Source organism: Gymnoscopelus braueri (genome assembly GCF_963280865.1).
Source record: "Gymnoscopelus braueri genome assembly, chromosome: 11".
In the NCBI taxonomy this organism is placed as follows: domain Eukaryota; kingdom Metazoa; phylum Chordata; class Actinopteri; order Myctophiformes; family Myctophidae; genus Gymnoscopelus; species Gymnoscopelus braueri.
Genome location: NC_137613.1, coordinates 43,301,475 through 43,318,043, shown reverse-complemented (window position 1 = coordinate 43,318,043; position 16,569 = coordinate 43,301,475). Strand labels below are relative to the sequence as shown.

Sequence of the window (16,569 nt, the reverse complement as noted above, 5' to 3'; positions counted from 1 at the left end):
ATTTTAAAGCGACCATTTGTAACTCAAATCTTTGCTTCTGGGGGGTCCCTGGAACAAAATATTTTACAAATGTTCGCTTTCAAAAAATACATATTCAAAGATTTGCACAGATTTTCATGATTTGAATAGCCAAATAAATCCAAAATGACAGAGATGCGTTTCCGGATTGAATGGGTTAATACAATGCCCAGTTCTGCCCCGTTCTACTCGGGACCAGTCTGTTGTGTTCCGTCTCGCTTTCTGCAGCAACGTTCTCCTGTGACATACAGTGCTATATTGCCCCTGGCCTGTTAGACCCTACTCTCTAGTGTGTTGCCAGGAAAAGTCTTTGTGTTGAAATTACACTTGGAAGAGTTACTATTGAACTTATTGAACTTAGCAGTTCAATCTGTGGAGACTTAAGAGGACATGAGCACTGCTCAAGTTCCTTCTATTAATTTCTTACAGGGTGCATAGGAAAGTTCTTAAGTTATAGCCTTATACAATGCTATAACACTGAAGGAAGGCTCTGTGCCGGAATGCGTAGGTTGCTCTGTTATGCTATCACTGCCAATTAAATAGAATTACCTAAAGGACATTTTTTGTGTTAGTGCTGGTAATTCCTCGGACAATCTGTTCAGACCTTTGATGATATGTTTGATCCCAATTATGTATTGGTTGAAGCTAAGTTGTAACGACTGAGGCAAGACACACTGTATATGACTCTCCTCTCCTCTCCTCTCCTCTCCTCTCCTCTCCTCTCCTCTCCTCTCCTCTCCTCTCCTCTCCTCTCCTCTCCTCTCCCCCCCTACGCTCTCCTTCTATTTATAGTTCCTGACGATGTCTTTGCTCCTAACTACATATGGAAGGGTTCTTATAATTACCGTGGGAGGAAGCAGCCCATGACTTTGAGCATCACCAGCTTCAATGCAACAACAGGAAGAGTCAACGTTACCCTCAGCAACAGCAACATGGAGCTGCTCCTATCAGGTACATGTTATGATAATGATCTATTATACAGAATGATTTATCACACGTATCACCACAGCTAACTTGAGATATCTCCATAATTGCAAAAGAAATGTCAATTGTTAGAAAAGTGTTCCATAGTTTTGCTTCTGGTTCTCATTCATTCATTGTAGCTACAGAAATGTATTTTTGTCACCAGGCCTATCACTAATTAAGAATTAGACAACTTCCATGAATTACGCACACACGCACACACACGCATGCACGCACGCACACACACACGCACACGCACACACACACTATGTGTACATTGTACAATATGGTGTGTACGTTCATCTTTTTTTTATTATTGTGAACACATTTTACACATCTGATCCATCTGTTATCGTTAGGAGAGCATTAATGTACCCCCAGGTGTCAGAGACACCTCAATCGGAACGGCACATCTGCCTACAGTATGTAGTCTGTTATTGTTGGTGCCAGTGGTATAAGATATGATAAGGCTGTATATACCGTGCGTATAGGAGGCTTTTCTACCCCACAGCAACAGTATGAAGCAATAATCATGTATGATTCATGAGGCAGTGCTGCTAGTCCACCCACAGTATACTGTACTGTCTGATAACCGCCTTAATGAGGTAATGAGTGCAGAAATATGTACGTATTTAAACCTCGACAACGTGCTCCCAATGCTGTCGAGTAAACACATTTACAGTACTAGGAATGGTTAGAGCTGCTGTAATCTCTCAAGAACAGATTCAGAGCTGCGCTTGAATCTGTCGGGAGCCCCGTTGAGAACATAGAGTTAAAAATAATAGAGAGGGCACCCGAAATCTCCTCCCATCCACTTGCATTGAGTTGCTCACTAAATCACCCCTTCTTCCGGGTTGGAAATTTGGTGGGCGCCGCCTATTTTGGGCCCCAGTGCGTCACTTCTGTGACGCGTTTTGCGTCACAGAAGCGCGCAGCCCCGTGCGCAAGCTCGTGCGCATGCTCGTGAGTCGAGCCCATTGGTCGAAACCGTTTTCGCTCGTTCATGTTGAGGCCCCTAAGCTGCAGTACCATGAATGGCCAGCATGTCCATTTGGCTTCAATGAAACCACTGGGTTCTGGGGGCTTGGTTGAGAACCTATGCACATTGGCTACAAGTGGGCGTGCCTTCAGATCAGGAAGCAGGCCGTGCTTTACCCAATCTAATGTAGTGGCTGTGATTTACATCTGTGCGCTCGCTTCCCACTGGAAACAAACCCATTTAACAATAGCGTCCTCGAAGCCGACTTGCTCTTTCATCATAGAAACAAGCGGGCTTATAACCAAAACGATCCATGTTCTTTGGGTGAAATGGTGTTAGTGTTCCGTGGAGAAATATTGTTAGTGGGAATGAAAACATAGGCGCACCACCGGAAGTGGAGGGCTGAGGGCAGACCAAAACCCCGGTTTCCAGTCGCCATAGTTCTACTTAATCGCTCCTCCCAGAGTCAAATCAAAGGTAAAAAAAACAGCAGAGGGCGCTGTTTTTCCTTTTTTTGACGATGGGTTCCCAGATTGGAGCTGCTATTATGTCACTGTACTATAATACACACGCACGCACGTGTGAGCAGTGGTGGGAAAAGTATCAATACTGCAATGTAGAAATACTCTGTTACAAGTAAAAGTCCAGAATTCAAAATTTGCTTGAGTAATAGTACAAAATGTACTTAAAGTACCAAAAGTAAAAGTACTCATAAAAGTACTCACTCGCAGAATGTCCCATTTCACAAGTTTTCACAAGTTAATTTTTTTTGTTGTTGAAAATAGCAGATCTACAAGCTCACAGTGAGCTTGTAGATCTGCTATTTTCAAATGGCCAAAATGTATAGGCTGAAGTGGTTACTGTATGTTTTGTAATAAGATTCAAAATCTTTTTCACAAGGGGGGGGGGGGCTAGCGCAGCCCTGGAATCACCCATGAACACTCTAAGAAGTAAGGGACAGATGGATCACCGTGCCAAAAAATCTGGCTCCCATCCGCTTCCATTCTATCTCCTTGCTAAAAAACCTCTGTATCTCCTTAACTTTTTACAGTGGGCAAAACGAGTCATTCTTGATGCGCGATCGCTCTGCAATGGTGACTCGCATGAGACATGTTGCTGTTCCAGGCTTTAGCCAGGACCATCGCACCCTTCACACATGCATTGTTTTTCATGGATTGCTCGTCGTGGAGTCTACAGCTTTAAACAGCACAGCGCAGCGCAACGTGAGATTTCTGGCACCGAACGTAATCTGTTATTATAAAATTCGGGCACAAAACCAAGCAGTTAGCTGACTTTTAACATCTGTCCTGAGGTCCAACTCAGGCTTTAGATCAATAACGTCCGAGGCAGTGTTCACGCCGAACCAAGCGGTCTTTAAATTTTTATTTGAAGAGATCACTCCTTCACCGGCGGCAGAGTGAATGAAAACGAATATAAAGAGTAGTTAGGTCGAACACCGGTCTCTACGCGGTCAGACCCCACCGTCTCCGTGATGGAGCCTCTGAATCATAAGTCAGCATGTCTGGGTTTTGCCAGAGAAAATCCTTATGTAAGCCTGATTGCCTTGGCCCGCAACGAACGTCTGTGGTTGGTTCGTGGTTGGTCCAAGGTGATGCGTGGTTCGTCAATGAATAAGTCTGTTTGATTTTTGTTTCTGTCTTAGGGCAGGGGTGGGTAACTTTGATGATGGAGAGGGCCACTATATTTCCACACTCACTCCAGAGGGCCACATTGCATATACTGTCGGGCCATTCTATGTCACACAACCGTAGCAAAACTAGCCGATCTACAAGCTCAAAAGTTTTGAGCTTGTAGATCGGCTATTTTTGCAATTTTTTTATTGGAATCCTGATTTTTTTTGTGCTATTTTTGAATTGGAATCCTGAAAAGTAACATTTTTATTTAATTTCAAATGCATTTAGTTATACTTAACCTTCACATTAAGTGAAGGTGGGGGCCGCATGTGGCCCCCGGGCCGCCAATTACCCATGTATGTCTTAGGGGCTTTTCAATATGCACCTGCTCCAGACGATAGATAGCTATCTATCTAATCATCTGACTACTGCAATACTAGGTCGGTAAATTGTCTGACATTAAGTTGGGATAGATTATTTTGTTGGGTCATTATAAAAGCCTTGAAGACTATAGTTTTAATTAGAATAGTCGACCAATATCTGTGATCAGAGTTCAGCTGATCTTTTCACCGTTTGAGGACACACATTGACTCTCTTGCTTTGCTATCACACTCATGATTTGAAGTTTTTAAAGTTGATAGAGAAAGTTATAGACATTATAAAACAGCTCATATAAACACAATTTTGGTTGCTCGTTTGGCTCCTATTGTCCTTTATTCTTCCCTTTTCAATTATCAGGTAAGGTTACCCTAGCCTAAATTATATTGCCATCTATGTGGCCCTGGAAAGCAACATGTGACATCTAGGGAAAACCCACCGAGACAAACCTCTTTACATTAGCATTCCCCTCCTCTCCATTGTGTTGTAACCGTGCAGGTGCAGTAGTGTAAAGTAACTTAAGTACATTTACTCAAGTACTGTACTTACTACTTCAGTATAATAATTTTGGTATTTTTTACTTTTGAGTATTTCCAATTTTCTGTACTTTTACTTCTATTCCACTACATCTCAGAGGCAAATATTGTACTTTTACTCCACTACAATTATTTGAAAACTTAGTTACTAGTTACTTTGTAGATTTTGATTGTTATTATCAAAACATACATTATCCACTTCAGCCCTATTTACATTTCAGCCATTTGAAAATAGCCGATCTACAAGCTCACAATGCGTCGCTATGCGACGCATTGTGACCTTGTAGATCGGCTATTTTCAAAGATTTGTATACATTCGAAAACTTGAAATGGGACATTCTGCATACAGAGTACTTTTACTTTTGGTACTTTAAGTACATTTTGATGCCAATACGTTTGAACTTTTTACTCAAGTACATTTTTGAATTCCGGAATTTGACTTGTAACGGAACATTTCTATATTGCAGCGTTGATACTATTTACTTAAGTAAAACATTTTTAGTACATTTTCCACCACTTGACCAGGCGTGTGTTGTTATTATCTCTCCCTCCAGGAGTGTACAAGGCCTCCGAGGCCAGGCTCTTACTGCTGATGTACCGGGTGAATCACCTGAACCAGGGCAACCAGCTGAAGGACTCGGTCGTCTCTCCGACCAAGATCACCGATGACTCCTGGACCATGGACGGATTCGTAAGTCTCTGTGTGGTCACACAGAGTTCAAAAGCCATGGGTTTATCAGGAAATATAATGAATAATGAAATGTTAACCCACTAAGACCGGGAAAAACATTTTTTTTTAGATTTGAGCTAAAAAAAGCATTATTTTACACTTTGGCTATTCAAAAATAGCAGATATACAAGCTCATAGCGCGGCACCGAGTGCCGTGCTATGAGCTTGTAGATCTGCTATTTTTGAAAAGTCGTGAAAATTTGTGCAAATCTTTGAATATATATATTTTTTTTTAAACTCAAATCTTTGCTTCTGGGGGGTCCTTGGAACAAAATATTTTGAGATGGGGGTCCGCGGCCAAATACATATCATTTTGGGGGTCCTTGACATGAAAAAGTTTGAGAACCACTGATATAGTAACATATATATCACAGTACAGTACACAGTATCAAAAAACTGTTAGGATTTAGAAGACATTTTGTAGAATCGGCCTCAGGTCTTAATGGGTTAAATATCAAATATTAAATCAAGACTTGTGACTATACCTCTTTCCCTTTTCTTCCTTCCCGTTTGTCTCTCTCTTTCTCCCTCTACCCCTCCGTCTCTGCACACCTTATCTCCCTCCTCCTCCAGGTGTCGGCTGAGCCTGATGGCTCTAGTTATGTATTCCAGGGTTTCATCCAGGGCAAAGATTATGGACAATTTGGACTGCAAAGATTAGGTGATTACACTCTAATTGTGCTACGCTCAACCGATATGCTAACGGAACAAAAAGCTTTGTAACAATGTCAAGTTTGCACTGAATACAGGATACAGTGGGTACAAAGCATACTACACAATGTTTCACATGTTTTACACATTTTATTTATGTTTTTTATACTAGCAGACAATGGGTAATTCAGGCCATACGGATGTTTGATAGTTACATGTATAAGCCTACAGTATGCGTTACATTTATAATACCAGATTATGTGTATTATTTACTACTACTAAGTACTACTACAGTACTACTGCTCAGTGGTGTAAAGTAACTAAGTACATGTACTTAAGTACAATTTGCGACATTATTTTACATAAAAACGCGAATAAACAGCTGACAGTTGGGGAAATCGAAAAACTGAGAAAAGGCTTGTAGATCTGCTATTTTCAAATGATTTGTATACATTTGAAAGCTTGAAATGGGGCATTCTGCATAATGAGTAGTTTTACTTTTGGTACTTTAAGTACATTTTTATGCCAATACCTTTACACTTTTACTCAAGTACATTTCATACTTTTACTTGTAACAGAGTGTTTCTACATTGCAGTATTGATACTTTTACTTGAGTAAAACATTTGAGTACTTTTCCCACCACTGCTACAGCTGTACATGTCATAGAAACCATGCAACATCACCAAAGCAACACAATACATGCTTCATAATGATACTGAACACACACAAGGGGGTAGGCATTAATTACAAGCCCAGAAAGGTAACGTCCACACACAGTATATTGCTTTCCCATCATGTCTTATTAGCCCCCATTCAAATAAACAATATTTTATACAGGCGGGGCATCATACAGTAGTACTGATGTCATAAATCACTGACATCACAGACTAGCCACATAATAGCTACATGCAGTCAGAGATCCAAGTTGAAGCCACGCCATTATCAGACCCTGTGTTGTCTTTAATAGTCCAGCACCGGATTTATCAAGAATTATGAGGATGTGCAATAACTATCTCTTTTCAATTAGGCATTAATTACACCCTCACTTCGGTCGTTACCAAATCTAATTAAAAACTGTAAATCATTTGCTAATGACATGAGTTTGATATCCCAACCTCCTTTTTGTGCTGTAATTGGTGCATATGTGCATTCCTGTGTGTGTGTGTGTGTGTGTGTGTGTGTGTGTGTGTGTGTGTGTGTGTGCGTGTGCGTGTGCGTGTGCGTGTGCGTGTGCGCGTGTGCGTGTGCGCGCGCGTGTGCGTGTGCATTCCTCCTTGTGTATTCCAGGTCTGAATATGTCAGAGAGTCAGAACTTAACTCCTCCCCCGCTCGGTACCAACAGCAGTTCTGTGGCTATCGCTATTCTGGTGCCTTTTTTTGCTCTGATTTTCACGGGTTTTGGCTTCTATCTCTACAAACAAAGGTATGATTTACAGTTTATCGTCTTACAAATATTGCAACCCGATGCATTTGTCCTGATTGTTGGATTATGTAGTTTAGTATGTGGGTAGGATGGAGTAACTTGCATCGTTCCCGAGGAGGCCGGTGCCCAACGGGCACCAGTCTAGTATTGTAAAAATTCTTAACGTCCTTCCTTTAATCCTGACTTTAATCTTTAATCTGTCTTCTATAGATCCATTCTGAAGTGGTTATACGGCAGCCAGGGTTGCCAGATCTGCTTATTATAATTTCCCCGCAAGATTTTATTTGAAAATAGCCGATCTACAAGCTTGTGAGCTTGTAGATCTGCTATTTTCAAATAGCTGATGTACATGTTAAAGTACTCATGTGGCCCATAGTTGCTTCTTTTGGGCTGGTTTTCCTAGACCTGGTTGCTTGTTTCTCTCACAGAATCTGGCAACACTGACGGCAGCTAGATATCATCTTCACAATATATTACTCCACTACTCAAAAAGTTGACTTGTAAAATACTCTAGCCTACTATAATAGTATTTTTATAATAAATACAGTGTATCTTTTTTCTGTTACTTTCACAGAACCACTCCCAAGACACAGTACACAGGCTGCTCAGTTCATGAAAACAACAACGGCCAAGCAGCCTTTGAGAATCCCATGTACAACACCAACGCAAAGGCCGTGGAGGGGAAGGCTGTCCGATTCGACCCAAATCTCAACACCGTCTGCACTATGGTTTAAGGCTTAGACGACGTCTGACTCTAACCCCTGCCTGAAGGATATCTAACCCTAAACTGGGCCAACGACGGGCTATGGAGGGGAAAGCCAGTGCGCTTTCACCCAGACCAGCCAGCAACATGGTCTAAGGATGGGTTAGGCAAGACCCTCAACCCAGCCTAAGACTCAGTCTTGCCCAGTGGAATGGAAGGTTATCCACCTCAAACCAAATCTTGTCTTTACAGTGGTCTATGGATGGGCTTAACCCAATACTAAAGACTGAGATATCTTAACTTTGACACAAGACTGGCCCAAAGGCTTTGGAGACGAGCGCAAAGTGTTCTTTTTGACCCAAACGTCAACACAGTCTTCTTATTGGTCTAATGTGGGGTCTATCCGGACTATATTTCAAACTAAACTCTTATTATCTAACCCCCAAGACATGGGTCAGGGCTTTGGGGGTGTCTCTTCAACCTGATCTCAATCAGTTTACTTTACTCACACGGTTTTGTATCCACATAAGAATTTAAGCATAGGTCAACACACAATGGCTGTTATATTTTATGGACACACAACGCAGCCTCCACACAGTCCCTGCAGACTGTAGCTGTGACGTCATGAAGGAAAGAAAAAACAGTAGTCTGTACCACAAATCAAGGCCGGAGCCTCCTAACCTTACTAACCTTTATCCAACAGCCGATTCAGCACCGATGGCCCGAAGCCGATCTCTAATCTGACTCTAACCGTGACACAAACATTTCACATTAATCCATTATTTAACCCAAGTCATAGAGTCTCTATTGACGATAAGAGCCTGTTCTGCGAGAGAGATTGCATTAGATGTCCCCCGTTTTCTGAATATCGTGGCGAAAGGAGAAAGCTTGTTTGGCCCCAATCTCAGTACTGTGATCCTCAATCCTGCCCTGGAGGGAGAGGACGTTACTGGTATCAGTGGTCTGACCATGGAGACATACAGTATTATGCAGACAAATCACCACAACAAAATGGGCGGATTCTACCCATGCCATTTTGCCACTCCAAACGCTACGAAAATGAGTCTCGCCACGAGGTCCCGGAACGTCCTCAGCATCATGGCCCGCCACGACGGTGCGGCCAGTGGATCAGAACTCTGACGCGGAGTGGATGGTACGAACGGGGACACAACGGTGAAGAACAGGGTACAGTTTGGACCTGTATGTTTTTTTTTTACACTGGTAGTAACAGACCATAGTAGTAACACTCATTATGGCAGACCGCCAGTAAACCGTGACCACGGACTACATGTAATCCGGAGTGGGCCCTCTTACAGTAAGACAACTCCTTAACCCTGTTACCATAACAACCAGAGGAGACAACCTTCCTCAATTGTCTCCATGACAACCCAGAGTCTGACTACACACCACTCTCTGCTCCCTTTTTGTTATTTTCTGAGGGGACTGAAGGTAGCAGAGAGTAGAGAAAGAGCCTTTTGAAAGGGAACGGTGCTCGAGCACGACAGACGGAAGTGTAACTCTGACTGAAGTGGGATCAGAGAAAAAAACAAGCTAAACTCTATTACAGAACAGATGAGTGGAGTGGGAGACTGACTAAGCCTCATCTAATGGATTAGCTCAACTCCTGCCTCTCATCCAGTAGATAAGAGCCGCCGACTGAGGAGATATCGACACCTCCGATGGAGGCCGAGTCAACACCAAACATGCTGCAAGTGAATTGGAATTAATCAATTGTGGGGGGGGGGGCGGGAGCAGGATTTATTCCAACCCTAAATAAACCATTTAAGGGAGATCGTAAGGTCTCCCCCCCCCCCCCCCCACAAAATGAAGGAAAAAAAGAACGGCTCAGAACTTCATTGACCGTACAGACAAACTATACACCACCTGATGCAAATACGACGTGTCTTGGACCCCTGTGGAATTCTACATTCCGAGGACAAAGATGCCGGACTGGATTCTGAGGTCTGTGGACAGACACATGAGGAAATAGACTCTGAAGAACCGCAGCAGAGGAGAGCTCTGGTATACAAAAAGCACATTAAACAGGAACACTACCCTGTCTACTGACGGAGAGATAGACTGGAAGATGGACGGATAAGAAAGGTTAGAGAGCCAGAAAAACAAGCAGGCGGAACAACAGATAGACATGAAAGACGACAGGTAGAGATGTCCGCCCGACTAAAGGTTTAACGGAGAGGACAAAAAAGGGCAATTAAAAGAAGCGCATAGGGACACGAGGTTATTACGACGGAAAGACGGACGGAGAGGCCGACGCAAAGAGCTACGTGAAGACAGGAAGACAGGTTCGGCTGACAGACTAGCTAAAGAAAGACACGGCCGTGCGAAACAACAGAGGGACGTTTTTTCACAGAAAGGCAGGCTAATATAGAACGATATTATAGGGCCATAATCTTATGTTGTGGGCTTCAATTTGGATTTAATTGTCCTATTCCGCAGTCCGTCTGTGTCAGACGGACAGACACTCCAACTGACAGTCACAGACAGACCGACTAACAGACGTACAGAGAGCCAGACAGATGCATTAGACAGGCTTTCAGACCGGCAGATTGACAGGCCTACAGACGGAGAGATAGAGACAGGCTAAAAGACAGGGTTTTAATCACCCTATATAACGTGGACTCTGCTCCACTGTTTATTCTGCACTCTGCGAGTGCTTCTCTCCCTTGTTTGTTATTGCTGCAGAATCTTCTGTTCTGTAAATCTACTTGCATATATATAAATATATATATATATACAGGAGCATTCACCACCTATATTTTTGTGCTATATATTTACCACGGGGGGAGGGGCCGACGGGGAAAGACAGATTATATCAAAGAGTTTTTTGAGAAAAAAAAAGAAGAATAAAAAAAGAACAAATGTCAGATTAAAAGATATTCCAACTGTGTGCTGTTTGCAGAAGTCACAGCATCATTCATAGGTTCCTTTGTAACATGACATCGTTTTTGTTTTTATTTCTCGTGTAACACGTACAGTTCCTCACGCCAGTTCCTCGTCGTTAACGGTCTTTCCCATTGAGGCAATCATAAGTGTTGTCGGTGTTATAGTTTTTTTTTGGGGGCGCAAGGTTTGCCAGCGAGGGTCATACTGTGTTTCAGCAAGCACTCATTGCAGGCGTGTCATTTCCGAAAGCGTCGATGAGTCGATTCAGTTTGGCTAGATATGTACTACAAATGTACCAACACATTTTGGTGTTCTCTCTCTTAGTGTAAATGTGAAACGATGTCCTCTATAACACCGCCATGGTGAGATGACCGGCGTTGTTAAAGATCAGTTGGCCCAGATTCACTATAAGCCACATTTTATGGAGCTGGAGGCAAGATGGCTGAAATTTACAGTGTTAAAGCCCGGAGATATAATGTCAGATTTTAATGTTCAAGTTTGTCATATCAAGAAAGGCATCACTTCTGTCATGGCAACGGTGAATTCACAAACGTGAGGTCCCAGTGGCGAGACCCGTAACTTGCCAAATTATTGTCTAACTGAAGCTTTGGTTTTTAGACAGCCAAGACAAGGTTATGCTATTTCTCACAAGGCCACAATAAAAACCCAACTCTTTAAGTAACATGGATCAATGCAAGGCAATCAGCAGGGACGAGGAAGGCAACTGTAGCTATTTAATGAAAAGATGCTGTTGGACGTCATTGTTGTTCGAGTTGTCTGAAAATGTTGTGTATGTGTTATGGTTTACCCTAATATGTTTTTTTGCACACTTGCGGAACTTAAAGTTTGATGTGGACATGACAGCTGATATTTCATAGTACAAAAGGGGGAAACCAGATTCACATTTGAGCCTTCATTTATAGAACCGTCTTAACCCAATGAGACCTGGAACGCATCTGTGTCATTTTAGATTTCTTTGGCTATGAGCTTGTAGATCTGCTATTTCTTTTACCAAAAATGGTTTAAAAAAATAGGGTTCACGTGAGGAACATTCCACCCCAAAACTAAATGTATGTGCTATTTCTGTGAGCTCGGAGTGTAAAGATGGTTTTGCCTAGGATAGGAGGACGATGGTATGCTTCTATGGTACGATATTGTCTGTTTAAAAAGCTTAAGCCTACATAGTGTGCACTGTGCATCACCAGAGTCCATCTTTACTGTACTTCAGAGATCTCCCAGATCATTTGTGGAGTTTTAAGTTTCTTGCTTTACTCCACTCTAGAAGACCATAATAAAAGAGGGAATTCTGTTTAAGGGTGGTTTGTCTCTTCAACTTCAAATTACAAGGAGATATTTTAGAGAAATATGTCACATACTGTATGTCACATTATATACAGTATGCCAATAATAATTTGGAACACACTATTTAGAAGTCCATGTAGAAAACCCCACCCCAACCCAATGGCAGTTTCTAGCATTACATGAGCGCATTTCCTTTTGGTACTGCTAAGCAGCGTTGCCAGATTCTGTGAGAGAAACAAGCAACCAGGTCTAGGAAAACCAGCCCAAAAGAAGCGACTATGGGCCACATGAGCACTTTAACATATACATCAGCTATTTGAAAATAGCAGATCTACAAGCTCACAACGTGTCGCAATGCGAGGCGTTATGAGCTTGTAGATCGTCTATTTTCAAATAAAATCTTGCGGGAAATTATAATAAGCAGATCTGGCAACCCTGCTGTACAATGTTGTCACATGCCGAAAAATAGCGCATCTACAAGCTCCTAACACATTAGGAGCTTGTTGATCGTCTATTTTTGGTGTGCCACACCGTCGTTTGAGAGAGACGAGAGTAATCTATACATTTGCATTACAGACTAAAAAGAAGGCGTGCAAAGGTGTAGATAGAGATGCCAAACTATCCTAGATCATAGACGATTGTTTGTAGCACACACTGCGTGTTCGGGCTCAAAAAGATATTCCTTAGTTAGAGGGAGGACATTGGAAGGTTATTGCGGTCCATTGAAATCAATGAGGTGATTGTAGCTGATTGCAACTGAAGCTAGTTGGAAATATGTGTGCATATTTAAGCTGTGATTAAGAGCTTAAGATGCCGTTTTGAAGGTGAATAAATGAAAGTTTATAAATGAGGCAGCTCAGATGTGACATTTCCCCCCCAATGTATTTTTTTTCTTTCATTGCCATAATGATATAAGTATATGCCTTCAGCAAAAAGTTATCTTTGTTGATAGCTATCCTACCAAACCGATGTACAGTACTGGCCACTATGATGGCATCCGCAATGAACAACCTTTACTGCATGCAGTACATCCTATGAGCCACTAGATGGGGATGCGGTCCCTGTTGTGCAGAATCTCTGGTCTTTTTTTTGATGGTGTCAGCAACGAACAACTACCAAGTGAACACAAGATGATACAGGTGTGTATTTAACGAAGAAAAAAAACATATATATATATGAATGTGTCTTAAACTGTGGAGTGGATGTGAACATGCATTACTGAGCTGTTCTGGTGTGTCCCATCATGATTTGTTTTAATGACCCCGTGTCCCAGAATGAAAGTACTGTATTTACTCGAGTTTTGTTTGTTGCTACATTGACAAGATTTCACGTCTGTTTTAATGGGCCTCAGTCTCAGGGTGAGAAGCGACATTTACTCAGTTTGGGACCCCATGTTAGGTGGCGGGATGCAAACTGATTAGGCCAACTTTACAGTGCCTGGGCCAGTTTGACTGACTGTCCAATTTAGGTACCTTACATGACAAGGAAACACTGTTTTCGGTTTTCTTGTTTCTCTGAACAGGCTTGGGCCCCAGGTGGAAGGACCAACTAAATTGACTTAGTTTGGGTCCTGGACTGAAACAAGCCTTAAAGCCTAATTCATACTTTGTCATGGTATAAATTAGGCTTAGCACCCTTGGTCTAGTGGCCAAAGGAGGTAACTGCAGTCAGTTGACAGAAAGCTCTTTCTTGCTGTCATCACCCCTGTTCCCTGGTTTAGTGACAGACATCATAGAACTGTCCTGCACAGCATCGCTTCTTATTTCATGTTGGTTTGATTGTTGTCATTGTTGTCGTCGATGTTGTTTTTCGGTATGGATCTGACACAGTGCCTACCAAAAACCACGGGACCTTGTCACTCACACCATCGCACACGTGCACACACACACACCCACACACACACACACACACACACAAACACACACACACACACACACACACACACACACACACACACACACACACACACACACACACACACACACACACACACACACACGCCCCAGTCTGCTTCTTCATCAGAAGTCATTTTTTTCTAAGCTTCAGTCTATTTTGCCACAAGCTTTTCCTACTGACTGACTGCAATAAAACCCACGTGATTTGAGAGACTGTATCTGTCCCTGCCCAGGGATATTGGAAGTATACACCATTTGAAAAAAAATTAAGAAAAAAAAAAAGAAAGTTAAAAAAAGAAAATATGAAATATAGAATAAAAAAGTGTTTTGTACAGAAATATATTTTTATGATGAAATTATTTGTAAAATGTATGAATCTATTATGTACATTTTCAATGCAATGTAAGATTAAAAAAAGGCTAATTGCTTTTTGTAAAAAAAGAAAAGAAAAAAAAAGACTGTCTTTATTCTCTTTTTTTACAGTTCACTTTATCTTGATGCCAACTGTGAGGTATATACAACTAGACGCGTCGCAATTCTGGGAAATTGCAAAGTGTGGTTGCGCCGACACCGGTCGCGGGTCGCGGCCGCCGGGACTCGAGGAATACGCGGGAGGAATGCCGTCGGAGGCTGCGCCAATTACATTGTCACGTAACTCCTGAGATCACTTGCGTTTCATTTTGAGAGGATTGATCCCCCCAAAATAATGTTTTTGCATCAAACGGTTACATGTTGCGCATTTGTGGCGCCCCCTATGGATCAAAGTGGAAATGCTTTTGGAGATTTGTTGAGTAAACCACCCTTGACATGTGATTCAAATTTGGGATTGACGTTTTGGCCTTTTTTGTAAAACGGGCCCCTTTCGCTAACTTTGGAAGCTATTTACGGACGAAGGGTAATGACTATCAACATTCCACTTGGAGATGTTTATCATGGGGTTAGCATGGGTCCAGAGATCATCTGTACCAATTTTTGTGAAATTTGGACAAAATATGTGGGAGGAGGAGCTAAAAGTGACGCAAATGGGCGTGGCCTATATGGGGAGTTGCGTCATGACCCAAGGAATCTAGGGGGAAAAAAAGATTTTTATTCTACGACCTACGGTTCAAGAGTTATAGGCCAAAACGTAAAGTGGGCTGTTATAGCGCCACCATGAGGCCGACTGGTGTAATTATTTTATTAATAATTTTGGACTAAATCATGAACCAGTCTTGTAACTCTAGCCCTTACGGTTTCTGAGAAAAAAAGACCTGAATGGGAGTTTTTTCATTTTCCCATTAAAGTGGATGGGGAAATTTAATGCACTAATAAATCAATATCAATTAAACTATGTAACCAAACTATTAGCAAAACGGATAGCCATCGATTCCCGGTGAGACCGGTCATTTTGACATACAGCACGAAATTGGGAAAAATAAACTGTGGGAGGAGTAGCGCAACAAAATAAAGTTTATCTATAAAGATTAATAAAGTCGGAAGAGTACTATAGTCTGGTTGCCCTATTCGGGCAATCACACTAAATAGACACGTCATAGATATTCAACTGCCATCATATTCTGGCCACATCAAGTCTGAGATCCACAAGACTGTTAATTAAATCATCACACAAAATATAGTATAAGCTGTGTACAATATACACAAAAAAATATGCATTAACAATATAGACAGTATAAACAATTTAGTAATTTGCAGAAACTTGCAGAAACAAAATGTGTATATGACTGCCCTACATATTCATCAAATTAAATGCGCTGTAAGAGTTCTTTGGTTAATAAGTTAAAGCACTATGCTGATAGTAATCATTGCTATATAGTGTATATTTTTCAGTAACTGATCCCTTCAGCTCATTAATAAACAGAAAATACATTCTCAGGTCGTCACCTGAGAATTTCATCCAATCAGGAAAGTTTTCATTTTATATTGTTTGAATTCCAATTAATCTGATCATTTCTTTATTTAAAGACGGGGTGCCGTGATTTTCAGTGATCCCCCCCCCCCCTAAAACATAATCATCAGGTATTATGGTTATACTAGGAGGAAGATTTTTTCAAAAAAGAAATTGTTAAAATTATGTTTTTATGTGGACACGCCTCCAGTTCATTAAGTATATCTGGTTCTCACCTTAGCACCTCCTCCACCACCTTAGCACCACCCACCTGTCCTAGTCCCTCCTCCTCCTCATGCCCACACCTGTTGTGTTATGATAATGAGGGGGAGGGTATGTTTTTACTATGTCACTAAAGCGCTGTTTCTCTATTGGCACGTTTGACCCTCAAGGTTTCAGCCTCTAGCCTGGTAAACCCTCCCTCCGGAAATCTCATTTCTATTTGATTCCTGGAGTGAGTCTGGCCTGATCCGCCTTTCTGCAATATTGGCTGTGTACGCCAAACGGACGAGCCTATCAGCGTCGTCGCTCATTGTTCTGTGATTGACAGCTTACGTTGGCCAATCA

The 16,569-nt window shown here is 41.9% G+C and overlaps 1 protein-coding gene across 1 annotated transcript in view; it reads left to right on the top strand.

Annotated features, from left to right (window-relative positions):
• The window catches only part of csmd3b (CUB and Sushi multiple domains 3b), a 592,566-nt gene extending 582,938 nt beyond the window's left edge, over positions 1 to 9,628 (top strand). The window contains exons 67-71 of the mRNA XM_080442703.1: positions 811 to 969; positions 5,063 to 5,199; positions 5,812 to 5,899; positions 7,178 to 7,313; positions 7,888 to 9,628. Of these exons, the coding sequence (XP_080298829.1) occupies positions 811 to 969; positions 5,063 to 5,199; positions 5,812 to 5,899; positions 7,178 to 7,313; positions 7,888 to 8,047 (680 nt within the window). The 3' untranslated portion in view covers positions 8,048 to 9,628. The remainder of the gene's footprint in view (positions 1 to 810; positions 970 to 5,062; positions 5,200 to 5,811; positions 5,900 to 7,177; positions 7,314 to 7,887) is intronic.
• The last annotated feature ends 6,941 nt before the right edge of the window (positions 9,629 to 16,569 follow it).